Here is a 13,871-nt window from a genome sequence, read left to right as displayed (position 1 = left end):
GGGATGAGTGGTGGGAGGAGTCAAAAGGTGGGCGAGAGGGAGAAGGAAAGGGGAATGAGTGGTGGAGGGAGGTATTTCAAGGGGGATAACACAGTTGTTGAATACTTATGGGTTTTTTGTTGGTTTTTTTTTTACTTTATGATTTTTTATCTTTTCTTTTTTAAACAAAAATTTAGGTTCATCAATTATTGTTGTTGTTTTTTTTTTTACTACAAATTGTGAATATTGAAAAAAAAATTATTTTAAAAATGACAAAAAAATCAGATCACTTTTTTATTATTTTCTTAAAAATTTTATTTTATAAATATTTTTTGTTCTATCAATAATTTGCTTCAGTTTTCCATGAAAAAAATTGTACAAAAAAATTCAGTGGACGAGGAGGGTGTTTTTTTTTTTTTTTTTTTTTTTTAGTTTGTTTTTTAAATTTGTTTGCTACAAAGTCAGGCAAATCAGATTCATGCCTCCAAAACAATGGAAACATTTTGGTTTTCTTTTTAACAGATTTCTTAAATTCTAAATTTAAATTTCGTACAATAATTTTTTTTTTTTTTTAAACCTGAAAACAACGTTAATAAATGCTGTCAGGAGTTGCCAACAAAAATATTCACAATTTGCAGCGAAAAAAAAAAATGGTTTTTAAAATGAAAATAAAAAAGAATAAATAAAAAAAAATTGTTTTTGTATTTGTCACCTCAGTTGAGGGAAGAAGGGTGAGAAAATTATGTGTCAGTTCTTTTTTCGTAATTAAAAAATTATAAAATTATTAATAAAATAAAAATAATAAAAGATAAATAAGAAGATAAAAAATTTAAAAATAAAATTTTTTTTTTTTTTCAAAAAAATCGCCTATTTCTGTGTTCGCGTAAACATCGGCAATTTTTTATTTTTTATTTTTACAATCGCAGCATCCTGAAAAAAGCATTTGTTCCTTTTTCAATTGTCCACTTTTTTTTGCCATCGGTACGTCAAAGCAATAATTTCTTGGAAACTGAACATTTCAATAATAACCAATTTTTTTTTGTTGTTGTATTTTAATCGGTACTAGTACATATTACGAATCAGATTCTCATAAATGTCCAGTAAGGCTGGACTGGAAACTAATGCAAACCACCAGAATACGCCAAGCGCTAGTCAAGTTGATCAGACAATCAGAAAGTGATAAGAGAGGTGGTTAACCAATACAAAGCAAAGCAGACGAGTTTTGATAAATTATAAAAAAAAAATTTTCAGTTCTTGAATTTTAATTAATCATAACAATGGAGCACACGACAATGAATTTAACCAGCCTAGATAAAATATTAGATGACAGACCAAGTCTTAAACCCGAAACGTACACCCAAAAAACAAAACCCTAAACGTACACCCAAAAAACAAAACCCTAAACGTACACTCAAAAAACAAAACCTTAAACGTACACCCAAAAAACAAAACCCTAAACGTACACCCAAAAAACAAAACCCTAAACGTACACCCAAAAAACAAAACCCTAAACGTACACCCAAAAAACAAAACCTTAAACGTACACCCAAAAAACAAAACCCTAAACATACACCCAAAAAACAAAACCTTAAACGTACACCCAAAAAACAAAACCCTAAACGTACACCCAAAAAACAAAACCCTAAACGTACACCCAAAAAACAAAACCTTAAACGTACACCCAAAAAACAAAACCTTAAACGTACACCCAAAAAACAAAACCCTAAACATACACCCAAAAACAAGACCTACATCCTGCACTCAAAAACAATACCCTATACCCCAAAACAAAAACCCTGCCCCCCCCACAGTGCAAATGGCAGAACAGTACTTTACTTTTTAATCACGTGCAAAAAAAAAATAACAATGTACACAAAAAATAAAATTCATGAAACTTACAATTGTTTGATTTGCCAGGTTTTTTTCTTTTAACTGTAATTCGTATCTGATAAATGTTATTTTCTGTTTCCTAACGTTTTTTAGGTTGGCGTTCAGGATATTTCATTGACTTACGTCATGTGTCAGTCAAGCCCTAGCGGACATTAACAAAAATCTGGTTCGTAATATGTAACATCATCATTTACTCGTCACACGGTAACGCGTGCTGCCATTTTGTTTTAAATGAATGCAAAAAAAAAACAAAAAAAACAACTTTTTTTTACATTAGTGAACCTTATCTTTGATGCATCGTGCAACGTCAAATATTCCTTTTTCATACAACCAAAATGATGACACTGTAATAAACGCAATCAGTTAAATTAAAATTAAATCATAACCATGGTTACATTATCGAAACACACAGATCGTATGGTGATTCAAGTATCCAAATTCCCAAAATAATAAGACAGAGGTGATTGCTAGGAAGCTGCGTTGTGTATATGACCAGCTCGGGTAGGTGGAGGGTCAACAGGGAGGGGAAGGGCAGTTGTAAAGCTTGTCTCATAGATGGAGCGAAGTGAGGTACTCCAATTTATGGTGAAGTAATTCCGTTAATTCGTGGGCAGATTGTTGGTAGCTTTCCTCCACTTTCTTCCACATGGACTTCTCAATATTTGTGTCCTCCTAAACAGGGGGGGAAAAAAAAGAGAGAAATTGAGGACAAACTTTTAGAAATGGCAATTTTAAAACAATTAAAAAAGAAAACAAAATTACTTTTCACACAAAAACAAACAACTTCGACAGAAAAATTGATTTGTTGATTTTTAATATAACTATCGCTGGGATGAATAATCAGAATCAGGAATTGAAACTATCGGAAAAAGTTGTGCCTATTTTCCAATACCAAAAATTATTCCTTTATTTATCTTTTTTGGTCTCCCTGATTTATCAGAGAGAGACCTATGTTTTTAGTGGCATCCGTCCGTTAATCCGGACAATTGCCAGATAACTGTCCATTAGTTTTTCCTAAAATTTTGCCATAAATTGTATTTCATTAAACAGATGTGCACAGTAAAAATTTTTTTTTGCAAAAATTCCCGTTGCGCCCCCAGAGGCTCAAAAGAGGTATAAAATGCCCCAAAATGACATGTTTTGCCCCATAACCTTTGATCCATCCATTAGATTTTTCTGAAACTTGACCAAAATGTGCAGCCCATTGTTCTTAATATAAATTCAGTATGGGTGACCCTGGCAAAATTCTAGTTTGCATCCCTCAGACTTTTAGATCTAAAAAAAAAAAAAAAATGCTTTTTTAGAGCTCTTTTTTCATATTACTCAAAAACTTGATATATATATATATATATATATATATATATCTATATAGTGGTTTTCCATGGTGCTGAATTCAAATATACATGTCTTAAGGCGTGAAACTGCACCGTTTATCCATTTTCACTGGGATTCAGCATTCCCAGGAGCTCAAAAGGAGTCACAAATACCCCAAAATTGCAAAAAAATGGCACTTTTTACCCCATAAATTTTGCCCCATCCATTAGATTTTTCTGAAACTTTTTCTGAAAATGTGAAGGCAACGTTGGCCGTTCACACTTTTCACATTCATCATTTCTTTATTTTTTGTGGTGTCATCTCACGCGCAGCACCAAAGGGGGACCATGCATGCACTGCTTGTTGTTAATTGATTTTATTGAAAACAAAACCTTCCACTGCTGGTCCTAACAATAAAACAATATTTATTGATTTTAAATTTCCAATAAAACTCAAATCTATAGATTATCCTTTCCTACAAGTGTTTCGCATTTGAGAAAATATATGTCCATCTAAGATGTGGTTTTACAGTAATCAGGACAAAAAAAACATTTTATAGTTAAATATTTAGAAATTTGTAAAAAAATTGGAACAATGTTGGAAACATCCCATCCATAGCAATAAATCTTCATACTCCTAGAGTTACAAACTGAAAATTGGGTACTTGTACAGTTTAATCAAGACATTAAAAAATGAAAATATCGAGAAAAAAAAAAAAAAAAAAAGGTCATATTGTACGCCTGTTTTGAATTGAAGATCTCCGGAAAAAGAAAAAAAAAAAAAAAAAAAAAAAAATCTCATTTAAATTTGATCAAGTAGTTTTTTTTTTACAGCAGGAAAACACGTTTTTATGAGAACACATTGAAGTCAGCCATTATGGAAATGTTTAACATGCCATGGGGAGATAACTCCATGTAAAGTGGCGAGACTCCCTCCCCATCTTTATTACTAGCTTTACTTCCTAAAAATCGAACCTTTTGCTCGATATCATAAATTGTTTTTTAGCTGTAAACAAAAAAAAAAAAACACTTTATGAAATTAAGTGCAAATTTTTTTTTCGGAGAACTTCGTTCCATAACAGATACGTACAATATAACCTTTTTTTCGATATTTTCATTTTTTAATGTCTTGATTAAACTGTGCAAGTACCAAAAATTGTATCAACTTTAAAAATTCTAAGAGTTTTTCATTTGAGACTTGATTCATCTCGATAGAAAATAGAAAGTGTAAAACGTTTTTATAACATTATTTAATTAGATACTGGTAATCGTTTTACGTTAAATTTATACGCTAAACTCGTAATCAACCAAGTTTTGTCCCACTGCCACAATGACTCGTTTAAAACTCCCAATACCTTTGTGGAAGATGAGTGCTTTCGATACTCTAATAGTTTCTTCCCTTGCAATGCCAAATTTTGGAATGCCCTCTCTATTTCTTGCTTCCCTGACTGTACTAATCTGCGGAAGCTTAAATGTAATGCGAACAGGCATCTTGCTACTCAACTACCCAGAGTCCCCACAGTTAGCCATTATCCCAAATATGTTCCAACAGGCAATAATAAGCCTTGCTTGGGGTGCAAAACACAAAAAAAAAAAAAAAAAAAGCGTCTTTTTTATTAAAACTATTCATTTACAAAAACATTTTGTAAATTTTAAACGCATCAAGATATCCAACTGATATAAGAAATGAATTCACATATTTAGTGCCAACAAATGTTAAATGGGCGATCAGTGATTTTATCGCTTATGTTTGAAACTGGGAAGACAAATTTCCACTTACCTCTTCTGAGGAAATACTTTCGCAAAGGTTTAGCCGTGAAAGATCCAAGCAATGGAAGATCGGATTTATGTTAGTGACCGCTTTGTGGAGTTCATGGGTTGACCGCTCCAAATCCATTGTTAACGTGTTGAAATTCTCAAACGTTTTTGGCTTTAAAATATTAAAAAAAAAATAAATAAATTAAAAAAAAAAATACATAACTTTAAAATAGATGCAAAAATTTTTTTTAAATACATATAAGATGCCTTAAATTAGTTTTCCGGACTTTTTCCGTATGGACACTTTTATTGATAGAACTCACACATGAAGCTCTAGTCCCTTTCAAAGTAATCTCCTCCAGCTGCAATGCACTTGTACCATCCCAACAACTTTTGGAAGGCCATGGAAGTTCTCTTATGTGAGCGTGTCAATTATCTCATAACCACAGCCTCTAAGATTTTCGTTTAACTTAAGGAATAACCAAAAGTCACAGGGAGCAAGGTATGTATTGATCAGCTCAACCACCACCCTGTCGTCATGACAACATCTTTCTTTCTGATCTTCTCTAAGCACCAAATCTTCCACATCTTCAGTTCCTCATGAATAATTGTGTGTACAGTTCCCATACTGAATTCAAGCTGTGCACTTATTGTTTCTTTAGACACACGATGGTTCTTATCCATGAAATTCTTTATTTGGCCAATCAACTCTGGTGTTCTGACTACCTTACTTCTCCCACAACTCTCATCATCCCTCACAGACTCCCTGCCTTTCTTGAATCTCATATGCCACTCAAAAACTGATGCTTGATTCATGCAATATGGTCCAAAAGCAGTCTGAAACATTTCATGTGTTTCTGTGACATTTTTTTCAAGTTTAAAACGGAATTTTACTACATATCATTCTTCTAAAGTGTCCTTACGTCCAGATTGCATTTTTAAAATTCATCATCTGTGACAATAAGGCCTGCTGTAGTTGTTCGTTTGCACTTGAAATCAGAAAAATTGGTCAGTCATCTCATAAAATGTATAGCAATAACGCATACTGAATTTTCAAAAGTCTACAACAATTTTAAATGCATGTAAAAAAAACAAAAAAACAATTATAGTTAAGGTTTTTTTTTTTCCTTTTTTTTATCCTTATACGGTTGAATTCTCTTGTAATTGTAGACTTTTCAGAAGTCAGCAATAGGTTAGATTAATCCCCCCACCCCCGGGAATTTAAACTGCATTCCTTATTTTTTTTTTTTTTTACTCAAAAGCTTCTTTAGAATTTATTTATATATATATATATATATATATATATATATATATATATATATATATATATATATATATATCATAATTGAAACAATGAATTGAAAAATGTTCCATAACAAAATGGAATCTCGACTATAAAGGAACATAAAATGTGGAGAAAAATCAATCTGTATTCGAATTTACAATTTTAATGAAACCCACAATGAAAGAATCTTTTCCAAGCAACAGGTATCCATGAAAACTGAAAATTGTTTATACATCTAACGATGTTATATATATATATATATATATATATATACACACTTTTGAAAACTTAAATGCAATCACAAGTAGGACCACATCTGCTATGTGAACCCATTCGTGCTCAAGGTGAAGAGGGGGGGGGGCATGCCGAACCAAAAAACACGCAACATCATTTCTGATCTTACTTGCGGAAGATTCATTTCTTTCTTCTTTTTGTTCTTTTTTGACCATGAGGTTTTCATCGGTTTCAAAATTCGATGACAGACACCAGCAAGAATCGTCACATGGGAAATCGTCTACAAACAAAACGGGACAAAAGTGAGACGAAGGAACAAACGATACAACAGGTTCACGTTACAACAAATTAAGAAAATAAAAACATATATATAAAAAAATTGCATAAAAGTTCATTTTTTTTTAGTGAAGAAATTGTGTTTGGAAGGCAATTTCTAAAAGATGTCCAACACATGTCAAACGGATGATGTAAATTTAATTTGTATAAGTATACTGTAAATCCACCGTCAAACAATTGAATAAATTTAGACAATGAAAAAAAAAAAAAAAAAAACAATTCAACAGCGATGGAAAAAAAAAAAAAAAAAAAAAATCAAATAGCAATGAAAAAAAAAAATTTCAAATAGCAAGGAAAAAAAAAAAATTCAAATAGCAATGAAAAAAAGAAAAATTTCAAATAGCAAGGAAAAAAAAAAATTCAAATAGCAATGAAAAAAAAAAATTTCATATAGCAAGGAAAAAAAAAAAAAAATTCAAATAGCAATGAAAAAAAAAAAATTTCAAATAGCAAGGAAAAAAAAAAAAATTCAAATAGCAAAGAAGAAAAAAAAAATTTCAAATAGCAAGGAAAAAGAAAACATTTTAGATGAATAAAAACATCTTAGATGATTATTGTTGAATATTAACTTTATGGGGGGGGAGTATTTCAACAAATGGCTCAGTATAAACGTGACAGTTTATTATTCATACATTTGAAAGTTAATACCTCAAACAATATTATTCATACATTTAAAAGTTAATACCTTAAACAATATTAATCATATTATTCTAAACATTTGAAAGTTAATACCTCAAACAATATTATTCATACATTTAAAAGTTAATACCTCAAACAATATTAATCATATTATTCTAAACATTTGAAAGTTAATACCTCAAACAATATTATTCATATTATTCTAAACATTTGAAAGTTAATACCTCAAACAATATTAATCATATTATTCTAAACATTTGAAAGTTAATACCTCAAACAATATTAATCATATTATTCTAAACATTTGAAAGTTAATACCTCAAACAATATTATTCATACATTTAAAAGTTAATACCTCAAACAATATTAATCATATTATTCTAAACATTTGAAAGTTAATACCTCAAACAATATTAATCATATTATTCTAAACATTTGAAAGTTAATACCTCAAACAATATTATTCATACATTTGAAAGTTAATACCTCAAACAATATTAATCATATTATTCTAAACATTTGAAAGTTAATACCTCAAACAATATTAATCATATTATTCTAAACATTTGAAAGTTAATACCTCAAACAATATTATTCATACATTTAAAAGTTAATACCTCAAACAATATTAATCATATTATTCTAAACATTTGAAAGTTAATACCTTAAACAATATTAATCATATAATTCTAAATGTTTGAAAGTTAATACCTTAAACAATATTAATCATATTATTCTAAACATTTGAAAGTTAATACCTTAAACAATATTAATCATATTATTCTAAACATTTGAAAGTTAATACCTTAAACAATATTAATCATATTATTCTAAACATTTGAAAGTTAATACCTTAAACAATATTAATCATATTATTCTAAACATTTGAAAGTTAATACCTTAAACAATATTAATCATATTATTCTAAACATTTGAAAGTTAATACCTTAAACAATATTAATCATATTATTCTAAACATTTGAAAGTTAATACCTTAAACAATATTAATCATATTATTCTAAACATTTGAAAGTTAATACCTTAAACAATATTAATCATATTATTCTAAACATTTGAAAGTTAATACCTCAAACAATATTAATCATATTATTCTAAACATTTGAAAGTTAATACCTTAAACAATATTAATCATATTATTCTAAACATTTGAAAGTTAATACCTTAAACAATATTAATCATATTATTCTAAACATTTGAAAGTTAATACCTTAAACAATATTAATCATATTATTCTAAACATTTGAAAGTTAATACCTTAAACAATATTAATCATATTATTCTAAACATTTGAAAGTTAATACCTTAAACAATATTAATCATATTATTCTAAACATTTGAAAGTTAATACCTTAAACAATATTAATCATATTATTCTAAACATTTGAAAGTTAATACCTTAAACAATATTAATCATATTATTCTAAACATTTGAAAGTTAATACCTTAAACAATATTAATCATATTATTCTAAACATTTGAAAGTTAATACCTTAAACAATATTAATCATATTATTCTAAACATTTGAAAGTTAATACCTCAAACAATATTAATCATATTATTCTAAACATTTGAAAGTTAATACCTTAAACAATATTAATCATATTATTCTAAACATTTGAAAGTTAATACCTTAAACAATATTAATCATATTATTCTAAACATTTGAAAGTTAATACCTTAAACAATATTAATCATATTATTCTAAACATTTGAAAGTTAATACCTCAAACAATATTATTCATACATTTAAAAGTTAATACCTCAAACAATATTAATCATATTATTCTAAACATTTGAAAGTTAATACCTTAAACAATATTAATCATATTATTCTAAACATTTGAAAGTTAATACCTTAAACAATATTAATCATATTATTCTAAACATTTGAAAGTTAATACCTTAAACAATATTAATCATATTATTCTAAACATTTGAAAGTTAATACCTTAAACAATATTAATCATATTATTCTAAACATTTGAAAGTTAATACCTTAAACAATATTAATCATATTATTCTAAACATTTGAAAGTTAATACCTCAAACAATATTAATCATATTATTCTAAACATTTGAAAGTTAATACCTTAAACAATATTAATCATATTATTCTAAACATTTGAAAGTTAATACCTTAAACAATATTAATCATATTATTCTAAACATTTGAAAGTTAATACCTTAAACAATATTAATCATATTATTCTAAACATTTGAAAGTTAATACCTTAAACAATATTAATCATATTATTCTAAACATTTGAAAGTTAATACCTCAAACAATATTAATCATATTATTCTAAACATTTGAAAGTTAATACCTTAAACAATATTAATCATATAATTCTAAACATTTGAAAGTTAATACCTTAAACAATATTAATCATATTATTCTAAACATTTGAAAGTTAATACCTTAAACAATATTAATCATATTATTCTAAACATTTGAAAGTTAATACCTCAAACAATATTAATCATATTATTCTAAACATTTGAAAGTTAATACCTTAAACAATATTAATCATATTATTCTAAACATTTGAAAGTTAATACCTTAAACAATATTAATCATATTATTCTAAACATTTGAAAGTTAATACCTCAAACAATATTAATCATATTATTCTAAACATTTGAAAGTTAATACCTTAAACAATATTAATCATATTATTCTAAACATTTGAAAGTTAATACCTTAGACAATATTAATCATATTATTCTAAACATTTGAAAGTTAATACCTTAAACAATATTAATCATATTATTCTAAACATTTGAAAGTTAATACCTTAAACAATATTAATCATATTATTCTAAACATTTGAAAGTTAATACCTTAAACAATATTAATCATATTATTCTAAACATTTGAAAGTTAATACCTTAAACAATATTAATCATATTATTCTAAACATTTGAAAGTTAATACCGTTACCAATATTAATCATATTATTCTAAACATTTGAAAGTTAATACCTTAGACAATATTAATCATATTATTCTAAACATTTGAAAGTTAATACCTCAAACAATATTAATCATATTATTCTAAACATTTGAAAGTTAATACCTTAAACAATATTAATCATATTATTCTAAACATTTGAAAGTTAATACCTCAAACAATATTAATCATATTATTCTAAACATTTGAAAGTTAATACCTCAAACAATATTAATCATATTATTCTAAACATTTGAAAGTTAATACCTTAAACAATATTAATCATATTATTCTAAACGTTTGAAAGTTAATACCTTAAACAATATTAATCATATTATTCTAAACATTTGAAAGTTAATACCTCAAACAATATTAATCATATTATTCTAAACATTTGAAAGTTAATACCTTAGACAATATTAATCATATTATTCTAAACATTTGAAAGTTAATACCTTAAACAATATTAATCATATAATTCTAAACGTTTGCCGATTTACAGAAAATAGTACATTTCAAAATCAAGTTCTCTGAAGAATTTGTTAAACACTTCAATGTAATGCTCTTTATTATCAGCGTCTGCAACATCATTTAAAAAGTAATATGGTCTCATCACGTTTCAGTATTTGAAGAATGAGATTCCCATAATCCAGAGTTCTTGCTGTTAACGTGACCTGATGAAGTCGGCTTCATCACTCATCCGAGATGCATTTTACTCATGTTCATTCCAAACAAGGCATATTGCCATTTAGACATAAGGGGCTACTATTTGAGATTAAGTTCAGGGGAGATAAGCAAAATATTCAATATTATTTTCAAACCACGGACACATCAAAACATTTTGTGTCATTGCGTAAATTTTGTTTTTGAAAAAAATTAAAATGTAAAAAATAAATCTTCTTTTGCGTACTGTACTTCAAAACCTCAGTTTTTCTTTTCATCTGCCGATTTTAATATGGGTATTTCTGTTTTTGAAATAGAATGCAAAAATTCATAAAGGACAAATGTATACCTCTGCAAGTAAAACCAAATTTTCAAGTAAACTCAAATTCCAAGTTTTCTTGCCATTTTCTTCCACAATCAAACTGCATTTGTGTTTCGACACTAAACCTTAAAAGACAAAGACAAAAAAAAAAAAAAAAAGATCTAGAAATCAACAAAAAACAGGAGCATCACATAGGTTTTGTTTGAATTTTAATCCTCAAATTTAATAGAAATATCTAACAGAACTAAATAACCCTAGCCCACGCTATAATAAAGTCTAAATATATATATATATATATATATATATATATATATATACTAGCATTTCAGCCCGGCGTTGCCCGGGTGTTTGGAGGTGTATGTTGAGCAAAAAAAAAAAAGATAAAAGAAAAAAAGTGGAGAAGTTTGGTTGAGTTTTCAAAGGTCAAATCGTTGAACTTTGAGCCCTTAACAACCAAATTTCTGGCCGAAAACCGATTACAAAGATTTTCTCAAATCTCAGTACCCTGTATATCAAATTTCGAGTCTGTAGACTGAAAATTGACAGAGTTATTGTGTAGGGAATGTACACAGACACGTTCACTTTTATAGATATATAGAGTATACAAATTTAAGACTAAATTATATATGAATTCAATATTCAACAAGATACCTAAATAAAAATATATTGAAATTTCCTTAATCCACAGAGTTTCAAAGAAATGCGTTCTCATCAGAGGAAAGATATTTTCAAATGAATATTATAGCAAAGCTATGAATTTGTTGGTACTGGCATTAATTAAAACAAGATGACATGAAAACTAGTCATATATGAAAAAAAAAAAAAAAAAAATGTTTTTGTGGAAAGAGTTCATAAAGTGATGGAAAAAAATTAAAAACAAAAGAATAAATTAAAAGTCAACGATTAGAAAAGATATGGAGAGATTAAATATTTTTAAGACTGAATGATGACAGGAGACAATTATTATATAAATATTAATATTTATATTTACTGCAAGTTTACAGAAGCTTCTGGCTTATAAACTTAATCTCTGCTGATTATATATATATATATATATATATATATAAACATTAATATTAATATATTGTGTGTCAGGTCATGTCATACGCTACCGGTACCATGTAACCCAGTACTACCTGCTTCATGGTCGGGTCACCGGCGACTAAACTGGTTCCTCCATCAGACTTGTTTGGTGAGGAGGGTGGCTAGTCTCCCTGAAGGATTAAAAACAAGACCTTCCAAAGGGCGAATGAACCCTTTTTCGGGGTCAACGGTCAACTAGCACCGTGTGTGTTTGTGTGTATGTATATGTGTGTTGGGGTGGAGAGGGCTCCCGTAAGCAGTGGTGAAGACAACCTTTCTAGAAGCAAATCTCTGATTTAAAAAACCATAAAGCAGGAGACCAGTACCCGCATTAAGCTGGTCTGCAGTTTAACTTGTTGCTGGCTATCTTGCTCTTGCTTGTTGCTGGATCTCAACATTTTGAACTGAGAGAGAATTAGCTGTCGTACAAAGCTAAGACTTTGTAACATCATTGGTGTATAGATACTCCCCCAGACATTTATTTATTAAAATGGTCCAGTGGCAATGAAAGTCATTTTTGTGCTCATGGACTTTTAAGTGTCTGAGGGAGTGGCATTCGTCTGACAATACATTGCAATCATCATATATATATAAACATAAAATGACTGTGTCTGTGTGAAGAACGGTCTTTATCAAACTATAGTTAATTTTGATCTATGGGCTTAAAAGTTGATATATAGGAAATGTGGAACAAATTTGATTCGGATTTTCACGGGTAAAAATAGCTGCTAAGGGGGGAAAATTGGAAATTGGCAGGCATAAGTCCACAAAGTTCTTCTCTATGCATGTGCAACTATATATTTATATGTTAATGTTGGGTAATTTTTAAAGTTTTCATATCTCGTTAGCTCAAATGGTAACAAATAATGCTGAAGTGTTAAATGTTTTGGCTTTGATTCTTGTTCATAGTGTTAGATAATAACACAATTAAAAGTTAAATTATCTGTCTGTCTGTCCAGTGATATTGTTAAAATAGTTTAAATTGGAAGTTATTTGTTTAGAGAGTAGAATTGGTTTGGAAATGTAAAAATGGTTTTTAGCTGAAGATGTTTACAAAAATGAGCTGAGTTAAAAAATAAACAAAATAACCTTGAACAGATGCATATGTGGCAGAGGTCATATGTTAGAAGACTTTTGATGATGCCGTAACAGAACTGACAGGTCAAGAGGTCAGAAGATTAGATTGGGGAGTTTGAGTTTGGTCACAAAAATGAGCAGTCGTGCTTCAAAGCCGGGAAGCGGGGCTGGAAGGAACAAGCATGTAGACACGTAATGCAGACTCCTTGTGAAGACCACTGAAACAGCTGAAATAAATTTACATTTCAAAGTGTTGTTCTGTGGTTCCACAAAAGAAAATTCAGGTGTCTATAATCAGTTATGGTGTTGGTCGTTGCATG

At 28.3% G+C, this 13,871-nt stretch overlaps 1 protein-coding gene across 1 annotated transcript in view; it reads right to left on the bottom strand.

Moving 5' to 3' along the window:
- Nucleotides 1-837: 837 nt before the first annotated feature.
- Nucleotides 838-13,871, bottom strand: part of LOC145269880 (N-alpha-acetyltransferase 25, NatB auxiliary subunit-like) — a 109,133-nt gene continuing 96,099 nt past the window's right edge. Inside the window, exons 24-27 of the mRNA XM_080125626.1 lie at nt 11,419-11,516; nt 6,629-6,739; nt 4,963-5,112; nt 838-2,541 (exon numbers count right to left, since the gene is read on the bottom strand). Of these exons, the coding sequence (XP_079981752.1) occupies nt 2,419-2,541; nt 4,963-5,112; nt 6,629-6,739; nt 11,419-11,516 (482 nt within the window). The 3' untranslated portion in view covers nt 838-2,418. The remainder of the gene's footprint in view (nt 2,542-4,962; nt 5,113-6,628; nt 6,740-11,418; nt 11,517-13,871) is intronic.

This window comes from Euprymna scolopes, chromosome 45 (genome assembly GCF_053919585.1).
Source record: "Euprymna scolopes isolate OS-2025 chromosome 45, ASM5391958v1, whole genome shotgun sequence".
Lineage (NCBI taxonomy): Eukaryota > Metazoa > Mollusca > Cephalopoda > Sepiida > Sepiolidae > Euprymna > Euprymna scolopes.
The sequence above is the reverse complement of the archived record's forward strand: the minus strand, read 5'-3'. Positions and strand labels throughout refer to the sequence as shown.